This window comes from Phallusia mammillata, chromosome 2, assembly GCF_965637545.1.
Source record: "Phallusia mammillata chromosome 2, kaPhaMamm4.hap1.1, whole genome shotgun sequence".
Taxonomy (NCBI): domain Eukaryota; kingdom Metazoa; phylum Chordata; class Ascidiacea; order Phlebobranchia; family Ascidiidae; genus Phallusia; species Phallusia mammillata.
Window position 1 is genome coordinate 18,787,019 of NC_137253.1, and position 18,553 is coordinate 18,805,571.

The following is an 18,553-nucleotide window of genomic DNA, read 5'->3' on the forward strand; positions in this document are numbered from 1 at the left end:
AAAATGATCTTGCTATAGGAGCTAACACAAATCAATGTTATTAAATTAGCATTAAGTTTGACCCTTCAGATGCCATCACTGTTGTAGACACCTCCTCTCCCTACACAACCATCTGCAAAACTACTATTCAACTAACATTAGCAGCTTGCCACAACATCTAACATAGTTCCAGTTAAACTTATAAAGTTATAAAACCAATACAGCACAGATATAGTCAAAATAGGCTAAAAAAATTGCCGAAGTTGGGGTAAAAAAAACTGAAAGCTACTCGGTATCGGTACTCGCTTCAAAACCTGGTATTGTCCCATCACTAGAACAAACAAACAAATATTTGGGGGTAAAGGGGTGAAAATGGATACATACACTTCAAGTTACAAAATACTTTAAAATACGCTGCCATGTTCCAATCAAAAAAGTATGAAACTCCAGAATCATCTGATTTAGCAAGTATAGCCGTTTAAAAAATTTCACGTTTTGGGGGGCTGTGGATGAACCAACGGATCAAACGGGGTCAAAATTTTCACATGGACCATCTTTAGACCAATATAGTCAAGTAGGGTAAAAAAAACAATTTTTTGAAACTTTGTTGCCAAACTTTTATTTTAGGCAACAAAAGGTCAGTTTTTCTTCCCAACAAAGCTGATAGGACTACTTTTATAGTTATGTGACAAGTTTTTGATTTTACTAAAAAACAAAAAAAATATTTGACAAAAACTGTTGTTCTTTTTTAACCCGAAAAAGGTACAAAAAAATGTCGGGGTAAAAAAAACAAGTGGACATTAGGACCATTTTTAAAAAAACTAGAAGAGTGGCTTTCTGATATACTTCCATTTTATATATTCTATACGATATTTACCAATTTACTATACACATCATTTGATCTACACATATGATTGTTTTTGTAAACAAAAACTAATGGGTCCCCACACGCATGTTTGTGCGGATTTACGGTAAACAAATGTTGCGGTGATTTTTACATTCTTAAGGACAAATTTTTAGAAAGCATTAACCCAACAATAAAAAAAATTGTTCGTATTCTTTTTGCACTATTATTGTCATGTAATTACAAAAACATTAAAAAAACGTAACAAAGACTTAAATCTAATCTCTTGCTTTAACCCAGATATAGTCCTCCAAGGTCGGGCAATTTTTTTTAGAAAGCTGTAACAGTTGTGTTACACACACTTTAAATTAAAAAGCAATTTGCTACAAGTGTATACATAACAAATTGTTTTTCATTTAACTTTGTTTCGCAAAATGAGTACCATTGACCTGTAGTAACCTCTCAGGGTGCACACGCCAAACGACTGTTTGACCTTTTGACACCGTTTTCAATAGCACGCCGTCATTCGTGTTCAACAATACTGTTAAGCCTAATTTATACATGCCTTGAGTATTGACTCCTAAATTGATTGTTAAAAAAACGCTACGTTATGAAGAAAGTTCTGAGCTGTGTTTGTAATACCGACTAGTTGACCTTAAGTAACCCGTGATCATGCGGCGGCCAACCTGACAGCGAGCATTTAAAAAAACATTTATTTGGCAAAAAAGTCAAGTTAATTTTTTCATCTTAACTTTGATTAACAAAGTTTTTCTTGACATATACAAAACCGAAGCACGGTTATTAGGCTTAAATCACGTCATAGGTGTAAAACCTTCGCCAAAACTAAAAATGTGAGTGATAACTTAATAAAACGACATAGCATTGCTGTGCAAAACAGCTGATTTCTAATCACTGAAACGATGTCTCGTAAAACGTCTGTCCGACGTCAAGCTGAGCCCTCCCGCTATCGTAAACCAGTGAGTTACTCTCTTGGTACTTCTGCCTACAGTGTCTTTCTTGACCAAACGAGCGTTAGACACATTTACGTTTCGGGGGCCTGTGGGTGAATCTCTGGGTCATACGGGGTCAAAATTCACATGGACCATCTTTAGACCAATATCTGTAATGTGTGTAAAATTGAAAAAGTTTGAACCATTCTTTCTTGACCAAAACGTGGGAACAATAGCCGAGCTAAAAATTACACGTTTTGGGGTGCTGTGGGTGAACCGAGGGATCAAACGAGGTCAACATTCACATGGACCATCTTTAGACCAATACCTATTATGTGTGTCAATTTGAAAAAGTTTGAACCATTCTTTCTTGACCAAAACGTGGGAACAAATCCGCGCAAAAAATTTCACGTTTTGGGGGGCTGTGGGTGAACCGAGGGATCAAACGGGGTCAAAATTCACATGGACCATCTTTAGACCAATATCTACAATGTGTGTAAATTTGAAAAAGATTGAACCATTCTTTGTTGACCAAAACGTGGGAACAAATCTGCATTAGAAAAAAAAAAGAAAAAAAGAAAAAAAAATATAGACAAAAACAATATGTGTCCCCTTCAGGGAAGGGGACCCATAATTAAGTGGCAGTTGGAACTTCAATTCAATTATATGAACTTAATCAACCATCTTAAAGTCAAACATAAGAAAGAAATTTCATTAACAACTCTGTTACAATCAATAAGCCAAAAAAAAACACGAGCCACGTAAAATTCTTTGTTTTCGAAATTTTACAAACCAAACTTTACAGCAGTTAGTAAACTGTTTGTAAATTAATAAAACGCTTTCAAATTGGTGCTAAGACTTTCCATGGCTTTGTACCTTTATTGCACTGCATTTATTGCCTTTGATTTGGTCTTTTTTGTCATTTACCAGTCTTTTGTTGGTATGCAACTAGGTTTAAATAGAGCTCACCCACTTGCTGACTGGTAATGTAACCTAAAACCTTATTGAAATAAAGTTTAATTTTCTACCCCAAACTGCTTGAATTACCACATAATGATTTGATAACCTCTTTTTCTTACTTTGTAGCATTTTTCTTTAGGCCTGGATCCCAATTTGTACTTTTAGTCATGCAGGTATACTTTTTTGGTAAAAATTTCTCCAAAACTGGGCCCCCAAAGCAATTTTATACAACTTTGGTTTAAGTACATGTTTTATAGGCTTTCTTTTTTATTTTCTAAACTTCCAGGTGACAAATCAGCTTTGTTGGAAAGAAAAACAGACCTTTTGTTGCCCAAAATGAAAAAATGGCAACAAAGTTTCAAAAAATTGTGACTATATATATCTTTTTTGTGGTGACTGGTAGAATTCTAAACTTATAAAAGACTGTGTACTTTTTTTTGGGGGGGAGTAACCCCAACAAATATAAAATTGCATTCTAATTTCGAAACAAAAATATTTCAGTGTACCTACAAAACAAGAGAAATGGTGTCAATTAGACCATTCGATTATAGTTCTAAATTTACATTCATACCTTAATAGGATCATATGTTTTTCCAACAGAATGTTCTGCAATGTTATTTATCATTTGCCTTGTTACATCTTCAACAGGAACAATGATATGTGGCTGAGAAACTGATATGCGATGTGGCCTTGGTCTTTCCTCACCTAACAAAATAAATTAAAACACTATTTAGTTTTGCAAACACAACGACAATTGATCGACATACAAATACCATCATTTTCAGAATCAGAGCTCAACTTCCTCTTTCTTTGAACAAATTTTACAGTAAGGGGTCTGATAAAACTTCTAAAAAGAAAAACAAATAGCTGTAAATCTGTTACTAAAGAGAATATTTTTTACAATCGCATTCCTATTTTTAAAGAATAGAAATGTTGGTATAAAAGTTTTGTAATGATCATGATTGTTTCATCTTTTCATGCCTTTCTGTTAATGATGTCAAAACATGATCCCTTGGATTATTATATTTTTTTTTTTACTTGTGCACTGTTTACAAACAAGGCTTTCTTTAAAGATCAAAACGTTACAGACGAAGTAGTACAGACAACGAATCCGGTTAATCGCATCATCGATTTGCCAAGGGCATTTGATGCGATTATGCGATAATCCGGTTGCACTGTAAACAGTACACGCCGTTAACAAAAGTGCTCATTTTCACTTCCCCAGCTAAAACAAAGTTGTAGTGACCTCAACTATGGCAACGGAGCAGTCTTTTCTCTCTTTTGTTGCGGAGAATTGAAAAAAGTACTCTCAAGTCAAAACTAGATTTATTACTCTCAGCGCAATACATGACGTCATGCTTCCTCACTGTCGTGGCTATGGTGCAATCGCCCAAGTGTGTTGAAGAAACAGTAGCGGATCACACACACACTCTTTTATAATTGGCGCACACGCCACAGTTCGCTTGATTTGTGCTTTCTCTTGCAGTCAGGTTTATTTGAAAAAATATGTTACATCGCATCGTAGCCAAGGGGCACAACATTTATATTTGGGAACTTCGCTATGACGACGGTTTATGATGTTTCAGTCTTGTTTTGGGTAGTTTCCCTTATAAATGTGCTAGGCCTCTCGCTTAATATACACGAAAAATGGCCTGTTGTTTCTAACCTATTTCGTTTTCTAGTTCAAACCAACGCGTTAAGCGGCAAAGTGCTAGGTGCATGTTTGTAAGCAAGCCCAAACCCGAAAGTGCACAACCGAAACCTGGTCAAACTTTGGCACATTCTACAGCGCAAGGGCGAGCTGCATCAGTTTCTATTATAACCCGTTTTCCAATTGACAAAAAGAATATAGCTTACTCAGCAAAACTGCAGCTGCAAAATTAGCGTGACTGTCACGTGATCAACGTGAGATCGTTGCTTCAAACCTTTATACCAGCAATAAATACTAAAGGAATAAATGCCTTTCTAATCAGTGATCCACCTGATAAGTTGCGCAAGGTCACGAATAGAAGACATAAAATACGGCAATCATTGGCATGTTACCAATTACGTGAATCTAAACAACATAATGTGATTACTTGCGATCTAACATGTTTTACAACCATTACGTGTTTGGCGGGTCATGAACAATATAACAGAAAACATTTTTAACCATTTGTTTTACATTTAACCTTGTTCAAATTTCAATACAGTTTAATACTTCGAATTTTGCTGCAGTTCGCACTTAGTAAGAAATTACAATTAGCGTCTTTGCCGGAACCCCAGTTACGTAATTTTAACCTGTTAAACTCTTTATTTAAACGCTTGTTAAATCACTGTTGGTGATTGGATCAGCCAATAAAAAAGATCAATGTGCACGGCCTTGAGATAACGACTATTTATGGTCGAGACATGTCATTTTCAACGTTGAAATTAGATGCGTTATTTGGTGTAGAATACAAACATGTATCTGCGTCTTTTTCGCGTACATTACCTCCGGAGAATTTTACTATTAATCGTCGTTTTTCATTCGAAAACTCGGTCTGTTCGACTTTCACATAGAGATCATCAATCCGGTTAATCGCATATTTCGTAGAAAATGGATGCGAATATCCGGTTTATGCGATTAACCGGACGATTTTCTTAACAAACGATGGGCGACGGTTTGGGATTTTAAATTGTGATGCAATTAAACGGATTATGCGATTAACCGGATTCGTCTGTATTTACTGTTGGAAATTTATTCACACTCTGCCATTTTTTTGAAAAGTGTACATCTCTCGAAATGTTACCCACACACACAAGAGTTGTCAGTTAATTATGGCCCTTCTATGAAGCATTTTCAGTTATGGCAAAGGTTTCACACCAAACATGTCATTTCAACTTGATAAACGTGCTTCGGTTTCAAACATGTCAAGCAAAACTTTGTTGATCAACATAAAGATGAAAAAATAAACTTGGACTTTTTCAAAAGCTATGATAATAGGTCTTTAAATTCTCGTTGTCAGCTTGGCTGCGGCATGACTACAGGTCACTAAAGGTCAACTTGTAGATATTACAAACACAGTTAAGAACGAACGATTTTTTATCACAACATAGCTTCTTTATTTTTGACAAATCAATTCAAGAATCAATACTTTAGTTATGTATAAACTTAGTATGTTCAATAAACTTTGCAAATTTCATATAATTTGGAGGTTTTTTAAAAGTTCATTTATTTTAGGGGGCTAGTTGAGTAAATGTTGGGGCTACAAGGTAAAACACATCAATCGAAACCTACAAATTGCATAGTTCACATGCTACCCAAATTTTAGCCAATCCCGACACTGTTTAATAAACTCACCCATTTTAGGGGGCTAGTGGGGGGAAATTTGGGCTACAAGGTTAAACACAACAATCAGCTCCTATGAATGGTGAATTCTGCAAGTTGTCTAAATTTCAGCCAATTTCGACATTGTTTAAAAAACTGACCCATTTTAGGGGGCTAGTAGGGTAACTAATGGGGTTGACACACAAATTAAAAAAATATAAAACCTCAATGACTCAATCAATAGTACTGCAAAATTTCAGCCCAATCCGCCAATGTTTAAAATTTCGACCACTAGAGGTGATTTGAGCAACAACCGTTAATGTTTTTGACTTCATAGGGCTGCTAACAACCCCCTAACTGCCATGGCACAAAAACGTCCACCAAGCAACCCACAAAGTCACAAATGAGTAACATACAACTGGTTGCCCTTGTAACACTATTACTGCGCCACCGAAATCTTTCGTTTATGGTGCCCAGTAACATACAAATACGTTTTACACTTTGGGGGCTTGTGTGGTAAATGTTAGGGCTACAGGGTGGAACACAACAATCGACACCTATAAATGGCATACTCTACAAGTCATCCAAATTTCAGCCAATTCTGACACTGTTTACTACTCACACATTTTAGGGGGCTAGTGGGGTAAATACTAGGGTTATCTGGACAAACAAAGTGGGATGCACATCTACATGACTATATCTACCATCTGTGTAAATTTCACCCAAATCCATCAAACTTTTGATAGAAAAACGAGTGAGCTCTTCTCTAGGGTTAATTGTACATATGCTAACACTCAAATTCACCACAACTACACAATTTAAAAACTTTACGTTTTACAATCGAACACACGTAATTTAACTATTAATGATTTTAATACAAATGTAGACAGAGCTGCAATGCCAACCAAATTCCAGTCAAACCAAAATTTACACTTACCCACTCAACAGTTCATCTGAAAACATTTTTGATCTGTTTCTTGTCATTCGAGGTATAACTTCAAATTCGCGCTTTACACTCAGTCTTGTATTTGTCTATAAGAGAGTATTATATTAGGACATGTTTTGCGTTCAACACTTAATGCTGTGAAATCTCACACTGGCATTTTTAAGGTAGAGTAGTTGGTATAAGGCAGGGGACCTTTTCTCTATGACGGCTGCATCACAGGTCCTTATTTCACCAATGGCCATCAATTGCTTGCTTGTTTTTGTTTTAAAATTACTGGTGTAAAAATTCGGTTTATATAACATATATACCATAAAAAGCCAGATTAATAATTTTTCACTTGGTGCATAGGTTAGGCCAGTGGTTCTTAACCGGTGGGAAATTTCCCACCAGTGGGAAATTTAACGTATTCAGAGGGAAATTATGTAAGTCAGGAGTAATGAAACTCGGTCCAGTGGGTCGAATCCGGCTTCGAATTGACCGTTGAATGTTAATTTACTGCATTTTTAGCAACAACATTAGATAAATTTCACCTGGTTTTACAAGACACATAAAAAATCAAATTATACAATCTCAAAAAACGTTTGTTACATCACAGACATGTCTGAAAGCATTAATGCCTTTGTTATTGTGCACGAATAAATGTCTTTCTATGTTGATTGTGATGCAATAATTGAGTTTTGCAAGCAGAAAGGATTCAACTTTTCACATATTTTTACTCTTTCACTGAAGCACTATTCAAACTAAATAGGATTGCAGCAAGCTTTTAAGATCCCAACCAAATCGATTTACAAAATTATTTCAATCAAAGAAATCAAAGTTAATGTAGAACACAAAACTCATCATAAAAATAACAGAGTGGGAAATTCGAACTTGGTGATCGACTTTAGTGGGAAACGATCCCAAAAAGGTTAAGAACCACTGGGTTAGGCTGAACAGTGCTTATTGTTTATGACATCATAATCTGTACTTTGACAATTGTGGTGTGTGTTTTTTTCCCATTGTTTGCACACAATAGGCCTACAAAAAGTCCGGTGCTAGTACATGTATATATGATAAAGATTGCAAAGCATGACCTTTGAAGTACAATTTTTTGTTACTTTGTAAGGTTTAGCCTTTAAGTTTGGTAGTTAGTTTCAATTTAATGAGCAAAATGTCTTCTCAAGAAAACTTTAAATCGAAGCAGCAGATTAGGTGTGGTTATTGTACGGTATCCATGAGTAGAGATCGTCCCTGAGAACTTTCTCGTAAAAAAACACCCTCGATTACCAGTCAAGATAGCTGGCAAAAAATCTAGCCAAAATTTGGCAGATTTGTTCGCAGCAGGTCAAGCCAGTAAAGAAAACATACTGAGATTGAAGGTAATTTAACTTCTTTGTGTAGTAAGAAAACCAAAGGCACAAATTCAGATGATGAGGGCAATACACAAAGTAAAAAAACGCAGTTGAAGTAGAAGCCACAATTTCAGAAAACATGAAAACAGAAACTAGCGCAGTCAAAGAAAAACTTGACGCAATAATAAAAATGGTTCCGAAATAAGACTGTCTGAAGGTAAAGGACAGAAAGTATGTTGCAAGGAGAAAGAAACTATGGCAACTGTTACAGCAGAAAGAGTGCTACTTCACGCTACTAAAAGTGTTTATAGATTGTGTGAAATCGCTAAACTTATTGTGGATGAAGAAAATGGTATTCTTATATGCAAGGTATGTTCCTCCGAAACCAGCATTGGTATGCAATCGGGCAGTGGAATTTTTCACTACGACTTTTCGCTAGGTTTGGATTTTACAGAAAAAAAATACAACCATCTAATTTTTAGAACTTAAAAAAAATCTGTGGTAAGGCACATTTCACAGCAGAGTCACCAGGAAAATTTCAATCCCTTGAAGAAATAAAGACCATGAAAAAAAATCACAAGCAATGCAACATTTGATCGGAATAACAGTGGGAAAACAGGCTTATCGTTTATTGAAATGTTGTCGTCCATTCAGTGATTTTTAAGTAAAATTACTTTTGTTAGCTGATGCAAGAGTAAAAATTGGAAATTTAAACCACTCAAATTCCACTGGCGTTGAGGCCTAAATTTGAGGAAGTGATTGATCAACGCATCAAACGCTACTTGTCGACCTCTGGAAGCAACTCTTAATGTACCTCCTGTTGGCATTGTAGCCGACAAACTTACAACCAGGCGCCGAACAGGTCAAATGTTTGCTGGTATCCTATTCACGCCAGGTATGCCAGGTTTGCTTACACCCAGTGGCGTATCCATGGGGGGGGGGGGGGGGGGGGGTTGGGGGGTTTAAGTTGTGACGACAAACATTGTAGTTGTTACGACATAATTTGGTGCCAAAATAACAATTGTTACACAACAAAGAAAGTAACAATTACATATCCATTGTCTTATTGTACATTTGTGCGTTGTGTCAAAATGTCAGAAGTGCCGTTTTATATTATTTAATTTGTTTTCAATAAATAAGCTTTTGATTAGTAGTGGAGAATTTAGTGGCGATTGACGTGTTGGCCACACCTGTTATAGAGTAACAAACACAAACCTTTGTCCTTGACTTTGGTGATGATGTTTTCATTTGACAGAACACAGGATTCTCATTCAGTTGTTTCATTAATTTGTTGAGCTACAACAAACAATATATGATGGTACAGTATGGAAACCCATTTTTCTGAAGTCCCAGATATGAGGCAGTTCATTAGCATTATTGAACGACAGGTTTTGCAGAATTCATGCTGTCATTGAATGACTTTTTGCTTTAAATCATGAAACTGCATGAATACAATTCAAATAGGTGATGCCACAATTAAAATTCACAATCCATGAATACCAAAACTTGATTTCCATACAATAAAGTTGTTTACTTTACATTGCAAAAAATCTCTGAAACGATGAATACATTCATTTTTTTGCAGCTGTTCTCATAAAAGAAGCGCTTGTTATGGCCCCTCGATTGTGTAAGATTAATCACAGTTCATCAGAGGGTCATAATCACATTACCATCACTGGTTTTTAGAAAGAAAAAAAAATTACTTGTTTCAGTTTCATGTTTTTTTAAATGCAAGTGCACAATGCCTTCATACAAACAGTGTGAACTCAAACCAATGTGTTAAAAGGTTTTTTGTTACCTCACTAATTATTAGTGTTATCATTTAAGCAACAAATCAACACAAAGTAAACTAGAAGGGTGGCTAAGCACATACTGCCATTGCATGTACACTTTAACCACTTTTAAAGGGTTAATATATTTTCCATGCTTATTTTATATTTGGCCGCATATTTTCTAACATTTTTTTGTTTGTTGCTGCAGGCTAAAACTTATGGGTCTCCAAACAAGCAAGGTTATAAATAATTCATTTCAAGGTTTATTACTATGCAATTCAGACATTTTTGTAAGTTTGTCTTATTTTTGAAAGGCACAAGGGTAAATGTATATTGGAGCTACAGGTTGAAACACAATTATGTAATATTTGATCGATTTCTTACATTGCACCAACCAACAAAGCATGAAACTCCTAGATTATGTACTTTAGTACAGCCGTTTTAAAAATTTCATGTTTGGGGGCCTGTGGGTGAACGGCTGGATCATTCGGGGTCAAACTTCCGAGGATCAAATTCGGATTAATAACTAAAATGTATCAAAATTTGAATTAATTTGAAGCACTCTTTCTTGGCCAAACCAGCGTTAGACAGAAAAAAGAAAAAAATACGGACAAAAACAATATGTGTCCCCTTCATGGAAGGGGACCCATAATTATAAGTTTGCCCAGAAACCAAATCTGAGAATAGTTTGAGGCATAGGTACAGAATAATTTTATCACCACATAAAAAAGTACCTGTGAATTTTTTTAGTTGTGAGGTTTGTCTTTTCAACCCAACTTGGACAATATTTACACCCATTTGACTAAAATCTGTTTACATGTTTACATAAATGTATCAACTAAAAGTTTTAACCAGTTTTTCTTGTATAGGTTGGGAGAATCCACGTCAGATAAAAAATAAACAGACAAAAACAAATATGCTTGACCTTACCATCCTTTTTTTAGAATTTTGAATGTGTTGTCTCTTTACCATCAAACTATTTTCTTCATCACTGTCACTGTCAGTATCCCCATCAAAATCACCAGAAAGTTCATTCTAGAAAATAACATGACTAACAAGGTATGTAGCATCTTGTTATGATTTTTGACATATACAAATAGCTACATTTAGTTGCCTGCACTGCTATTCTGAAAGCCTTTATAAATTTAGATTTTTAATGGTGAGGGTTGGGTTAGAACAGTGGTTCTCAACCAGGGCCTATGTCCCCCAGGGGGCCTACGGGTGTAGGCTCACCATCATGGCGGGAAAAAGTGGGGAAGTTGGGAAGCTTCTTCCTGAGAAATCGGTCCTACTCGCGGGAAATTTTTATTGGCCGTTTGTCTGACAGGTAGACAAAAAGTCGAAAATAAATACTGTAGTAGAATAACATAACTGCTGGTGGAAAAAAATTGGCTGTACGAATGACTTAACAGCAATGAATCCAGTCTTACAGTGACAGTTTAAATTTCCACAAACGAGAGGAGATGACGAATAAAGGTTAATAAATTCGCCCGATGCGTTATGTAAGCAAAGTGCGAGTGAAATACGATGGGTTAAGTTTAATATTTTTAACTGGGGGGATTTACCGAAAAGTGCCGGAAAATCTCTGTTTTTAGACAAGGACCACATACCAGACGCGTCAAATATTACAAAATTATTTAAAAAAATTGTAAAGTAGCAAACTGAGTTGTGCATTTTGGAATAGGATAGCAAGCTTCATATGTGGGTAGGTGAACAATTCAGAATCTGACATCAAACCTATTGTCGCCTAATGGTGCAAGCTGCCAAATATATTCGTTTCAGGACCATTAAAAAACATGGCAAATTTTTGCACATAATTTTTATTGGGAACACAAACTGTGTGTTTTTGCATCAAAATTATCTGTTTAGTAAATGAGTCATTTAATTTGTTTTAAATATTCATGTTATGCAAGCTTTTTTTACACAATTAAATAACAATATTTTCTTGACAAAAATAACATGGCACATACTTCTTAATTTCTCTTGTACCCCGACATGAATTGTAAACAAACACCGATTTGGTTACTTTGGAAAATAATTTTGTTGATTTGTGTATGTGCCATGTTTTAAACATATAGTTTGATAGTCATTTCAAAAGCTGTTTTTCCATGCTTACGTCATTGTTATCTCCAGAATCTTCAGGGTCTGAAAAACCTAAAAATATAGTTGCATATATTTTTAAAAAGTAAGAAAATGGTTTCATTGAAAAGAGGATACCATAATTCAAAAGACCTGTTTTGTCTCACTTTATTTATGCTTTATTTTTATGTAAAAAGTTTATCTTAAAGCAGATATTAGTGATGCACCAACGCTCAGGTTGGCTGAAACATTTCGGCTGAATATGTCGTTTTCCAATATTTTAGTTTCAGTCGCAACTTTTTTAAAAATTTGGCCGAAACCGAACTTTTTGATTGTGGGAAATTAACACCTCAAATGACAATTTTGCCAATATGAAACATCATAATTAACTAATTGTTGCATCTAAAAAATACGAGCCATGTAGTCTGCGAAGTATTAGAACTTTAGTAAAGCTTTAGTTAACGCATTTTGAAGTGATTTTGGAGTGCCATAAAGTAGTTTACTTGCATCAACAACTCAAGATTTAGTTGAAAACATCCATAGGAAAGGGAACTTTAGGTACGGCCTGATTCGGCAAAATTTATTCGGCCTCATGGCCGAATATTCGGTCCTAACCTTTTAAGGCAGGTTCGGTGCATCACTAGCAGATATTCTAGCATTTGTCCACTAAGTACTGTAGACAAGTAAGAAAGGATCCTAACAAAAATATGTTGTACACATACACACAAAGGAACGCAGATAAAAAAGTTAAAAAACCTTCTACCTAAAACTACATATATATATATATGTATACATATATATATGTATAATACCTAAAAAGTCACCAGTGTCTCCGGATTGGTTAAATATTGTCCACAAATCAGTTCCACTGTCCATCACAATAAAAACAAAATCCCTCAAAAGTAGTTATAGTGACAATAAATCTCGCTGAAGAGCGTTCCTAGCTTAAAAAACGGTATGTTTTATTGTTAAATAAAAAAAATTATTATTTAACAGCAAAAACAACATTAGGTATTAAATGTTTAGTTTTGGTTTTATATTTTTTGGTTTTTTAAAGGGATGTTTAGTTTTGGTTTTAAATTTTTTGGGGTTTTAAAGTTAAGAAAAAACATTTTGTAAAGTTGAGCTGAACTTTCGCACTGTGTCGCCTTCACGCTTTCAGTGTGGTTGACATAGGTTTTGGATACGGCATACATAATAAAAGCATTACTTTCATTAAAAAATAATTTGTCATGGTTACTGTTAAGGCCTTGCAGCAGACAGGACAATGCAATTGTGCGCAATAATTGAAACTATCAAAAGCCGCACCCAAAGCATGTTTGTGTGATTGATGGCCGCCCGGAAAGTGTTAATATGACTTGGTGCACCTTAATATCGAATTGTGCACATTTATATCACTTGGTACATCTTAACATCGCTTCATGTGTACACATTTATATCACTTGGTGCACCCTTATACAGCTTGGTGAACCTTTATGTCAATTAGCGTAGGCAAAGGTGCACCAAGCATTTTCCAGGATAGGGTTCCTTCTCAAGAAATTTCTCACAAGAAATTATGTCACGTATCATAAAAAAGCACATGTGTTACCTCTTATTGTGTGTATTTTTCACTTCAACTCGCCCCTATAGCGTACTGGACACATTACTTTCTTCCTATGCTCCTGAAACAGCAACTTTTAACTTGTGTTGGGCTAAACTTTTACCTTTCCAAAGCAGTAGTCATGCTTAGTTGCGTTATATCTATAACATGAAACTACAGTCACTTCGTTTTTTCTGGTTTGCTAGCAAATCACTACTCGAAATAGAACAACCCTAATACAGGATCACCAAGCATATTAAGATGCACCAAGTGATAGATGCACCAGGTGATGTTAAAATGATATTAGGGTGCACCAAGCGATCCTGTATATTTTTGATTCACCGCTCATGAAGCTCATTTACTCCCCAAAAACTCCTGGTGGGTCTAAAACAGGGGTGCACAACATGCGGCCGGAGTCGAATTTGTGTGGCCGTGAACATTTGTATCGAAATATATGTACTGGCGGCCGTGACGTAAATAAAACTCTTTGCTAAATATTTTGATTTTCAAACTGCTCTAAACAGATTTTGTGTTTGATTGAAAAAGCATTACCAGCCTAGTAAACAAAAGTGTCAGATTTTTGCATGCTTTTTGTGTGCAAACTAGTGATGGGACGATACCAGGTTATGAAGCGAGTACCGATACCGAGTACCACATGTATATACCTTCGATAACGACTTCGATTACTGAGTACTTCTTAAGTGTAGTGTTGTACTTAGTTGTATATCACTGGCTTATTTATCTGCCATGGTCGGGGTACAGAAGTGCACACACACATGCAGAAAAATGCAATCTCCACACTAAAGCGCATAAAAATATACGTATAACCTTGCGGAACTTTTCCGATTTTGTGCTGTCCGAAGCAAATATTGGCAAAAAGTTGCCCGTATTCTTATAGTGTAAACCGGCCTTCGGTATCGAAAACTGAGATAAAATATTTCGATACCGAGTATCGATGCCACTAAAATCGTTCCATACCATCGATAATGAGTACCGGGTACTTGTCCCATCACTAGTGCAAACTCCTACACAAGCCGTAAGCAAGATTCACACCAGACGCGGTTGGCGGATAGCGACGCGGTTTTTGCGTTCGACGGGAAGCGACGGGGTATACCCACAGACAGCGACTTGCCATGACTGCATGATTTTCTCGGTTGAAACGGCTGACAGCAAAGTTAAATCGGATTTAACTTTTCCGTCAGCCGCGAACTGCTGGGTGAAAAACTTGGTATTCGGCGGGTGTACGACTTGTTTATTATACATTTCTGCTTGATTTAGGAATTTTTGTGTGTAGGTGGATTGTTTTGTTGTATTTTCCCAGGAAAGAATGGAGTTAATGAAGTACTGATAGTATTGGTACAAATGTCTTGTTTTAATTGTTTTTTGGCTGTTTTTAGCAAATTAGTTTGAAATTGTCAGTTAATTTTTTTGTAAACAGTTTGATATTGAATGCTGAATACAAACATACTAAAATTTTATTACCATTGGTTTAAATAACTTTTATATACAGCTTTTTTGTTTAGTCTTGGGTGGTCAACTGGTCATTTTTAATGAAACGATTTTGTAATTATGAAACCACTACTTTGCAAAAAGAAAAGTACAAGAGAGATGCTGCTGTTGAAATCTTACCAGGATGGAAATGCTACTCATATGAGCCTATTTGTATGTGAATTTTGGTATAAATTCTAAATGTATTGTTCCTTTAACAACTGTGATTTGTTGCAGAATTGTAGGAACTTTTCCTAATCTACATGTCTATGACTGATTCATCAACTCCAGTGCACTAGTTCAATAAACTTCATGGCAAAAAAAGAAAATGTGTGTATAATTGGATTTCCAGGTTAGTATACTTGAATAAAAATGTAGTTTCTGCTAGTCAACTGTTCCATATGTTTCCAGAGTTCAAGACATGAATTTGGGACATGTTTGTCAGACTCAGGCTTCCCGCGCAATTTTTGTTTATAAATTCCATGACTTTTCAAGAAAAAAAAAACAAATTTCCATAACGTTAATAAAAAAAACGAGCAATTCCCATAGTAGGTAAACTAGAAAAAAGACTTTGGTATATGTAGCCAATTTATCATACTTGCAACGAATATACAAACGTTGCATAATTTGAAATTCTATCTCTATCTGGCATTTTCAGGCGCCAAATTCCACACTTTTTTAGGGACTTTTGCAAAAGTTGGCTTTTTTTCAAAACTTTTCCAGGCCTTAAAAATACAAATTTACATTCCATAACCTTTCCAGGTTTTCCATATCTGCGGGAACCCTGCAGACTAGGGTTTCTCAAATTTGCCACTTTGGCTTATCCCGGGATTCCGGGACAAAAACAACCTCAATCCCGGGATCCAGGGATTTTATTCGATTTTTGATAAATTTATAACAATAGTTTGTTTGTTTCATTTTAGTTTTAGTGGGCAGGCAAAGCATCAATGCAATATGTTCACGAGGCAGCCGTCGAGCTATCTGTTATAAAAGTTAATTTTTTTTGTTAAATCTTTTTTTAAAATTAAAACTATTTTTATAAATTGAAACCAGTTTTCGATTTAGTCGGTTGGTGAGTTCAATTAAGTTCAACCCATCAGGTTCCACTAGGTTGGGGCAATGCCGCTCAAGTTTCTTGTTCTGGGAGCAAAGCTACCAAGATAGGATTAGAACCCACAACCTTGTGACACACGTCGATGGCGCTATAACCAATCGGCCGTATTGGCATTTTACAAATTGCCAGATTTTTACCAACTGGAGAGCTATAACGTGGGTTCTAACACTGTTGTACTGTTCGCAACACAAGAACTATATATAATTCCTGTTTGAATTGTTACAAGAAACCTCGGGGAACCCTTTAATTCACGGAAACCCTGTGAATGTCGCACCTCTGGTTGAAGAGTGCAACTAAAAAGCAGTCAATTTTTATCCCGGGACAAAGAGAAAATCCTGGGATAGATTTTTTGCTGAAATTGTCCGGGATTCCTGGGATCCCAGGAAAGAAACTCTACTGCAGACTATAGAAAGCAATTTCCCAATGAAAACCTCATCTAACATCGCACAGCAAAATGATGAAGTTACAAACTTAAAAATGCCCCCAGCCAAAGAATACAAGTTTTTTTCTCAAATTTCACAACATCTAGCATCATTGTGATTGTGCAACAATGTGCAAGTTTGTGATAAAATTAAAATGTAAATGCATCTTTTCACATTTAAGCTTTTTTTGTATGTTGTTATATGATTGTTTTCTTTGCATTTCTGCAATCTTGTGTTTTCTAAATTGTGTTCATTTATGTTATTGCTATTATATTGCCAACTTTAAAACATAAAGTGTCCGTAAAACAGGAACGTGTGTTTCAACAGCAATGACAGAAATAAACTAAATCCAATATTGCTGTTGCAATTGTTTTTGGAAACATTTTACTGTAGGATGATCAACGTTACATTTTGTCACAAAATAAACTCAACGGAATTTTGTAGCAACTCTTTTAATACGTAGAAACACTCAATATGTCAAACACATTGAGCTAGTTTTCTTAGCAAAAAAAGTCGTTGACGTCAACCGCACTGTCGGTGTGAAGGGCCAACGTCGCGCAAAATGTTACGCGGAAAATCCGCCAACAACCGCCGGCGCTGACATCGCTAGCCGCAACCGTCAACCGCGTCTGGTGTGCAGAGCCCTTTAGATTAACTAAAGTTTAAAACAAAGCTATCACATTAAAGTCCAAAAAAATTCTGTAGTGTAGTGTATAATTTTCCGGAAAACTAATCAACTTTAAAAATAGCTCCATAACCAAACATTAACAACTACAAACTACTATACATTGTGGTCAAGTTGTAAATAATAACAAAATACAGCTGTAGAATAGGCAACATAAGAAATGTTGCATATTACATGAGCTTTTATCTGTTTCCTTTAGCTTTCTGTCGTTGTTGAATGGTGATCGACGCAGTAAGATCTGCAATTCTCCACCCAAACATCCAATCTCGGGGCACGTGCACGCACTGTTGCATATTTCGCGCGCTGGATGGCTAGCGCCACTTTGGCGCCACCCTTCCACTAAAAAATCCAACATCATTAAAATTTTACCTGCCTAGTAGGCTTTTATCTTGCGGAATTTATTTTATTATTTGGCTCAATGTTTTTAACTTATTTGTGACTTGTGACATCCCAATTTTGCAACATTTCTTTTTTGGGATGGTCATGGTCGGATGAGTTGGTATCTAGGTGGTGTAACTACAAAAGCTTGGAAGCTTTGCTTTGTGGGTTCTGTTCTGCGTCTTCTACTCATAATACAAAGTAAACACTGTCTCCACTGCTAGGTATAGGTATGTACGTGTGTTTTCGGGGCATCCATTCCATTTGTCTTGACATGCCCAAGTTTGTCATGACTGTGCGACGTAGTCGTCTTGGCGTCACGGTTTGTTTACTGGTGTTGACATAGTTTTGTTGTTTAATCAATGCCTGGGATGGATTTATTATCATCAGTAAAAAACAGAGTGAAAATGAAGATATACCAGGACCAGTTTGCCTTTCAAATATTTTGTTATGACTTTGATTTTGAAGAAACTATTTTAAATCAGGAATCAGCAGTATAGGTTTTTAGGTGAATGATATAGGGATAAATAAAATGTTGTTGAGCAAACAAAAATTCAAAGTTTTACAAAAAGTGAAGCACAATGTACGCCATTGAAAGCAGAAACCTCTGTCAGTTATAGTCAGCTACAAAACTGTGTGCTTGCAGGAATTATTTTTTATGTTCAATTGATAATATTTATAAATTTGGATAGTCACCCTGTTAGCTGAGTTGTTAACATGGTTTCATATTGAACAGT

General features: G+C 35.8%; 1 protein-coding gene across 4 annotated transcripts in view; it reads right to left on the reverse strand.

Moving 5' to 3' along the window:
- LOC145213940 (cell division cycle-associated 7-like protein) overlaps positions 1-17,741 on the reverse strand; it is a 19,050-nt gene extending 1,309 nt beyond the window's left edge. The window contains exons 1-8 of one of the 4 annotated variants that reach the window (XM_080082348.1): positions 17,613-17,741; positions 12,963-13,090; positions 12,188-12,225; positions 11,002-11,106; positions 9,515-9,595; positions 6,960-7,054; positions 3,501-3,580; positions 3,305-3,438 (exon numbers count right to left, since the gene is read on the reverse strand). In XM_080082348.1, the coding sequence (XP_079938474.1) occupies positions 3,305-3,438; positions 3,501-3,580; positions 6,960-7,054; positions 9,515-9,595; positions 11,002-11,106; positions 12,188-12,225; positions 12,963-13,026 (597 nt within the window). In that variant the 5' untranslated portion in view covers positions 13,027-13,090; positions 17,613-17,741. Of the gene's footprint in view, positions 1-3,304; positions 3,439-3,500; positions 3,581-6,959; positions 7,055-9,514; positions 9,596-11,001; positions 11,107-12,187; positions 12,226-12,962; positions 13,095-17,612 lie in introns of all 4 variants that reach the window. The other 3 variants (XM_080082351.1, XM_080082347.1, XM_080082350.1) reach the window with 3 other exon arrangements.
- Positions 17,742-18,553: the final 812 nt, after the last annotated feature.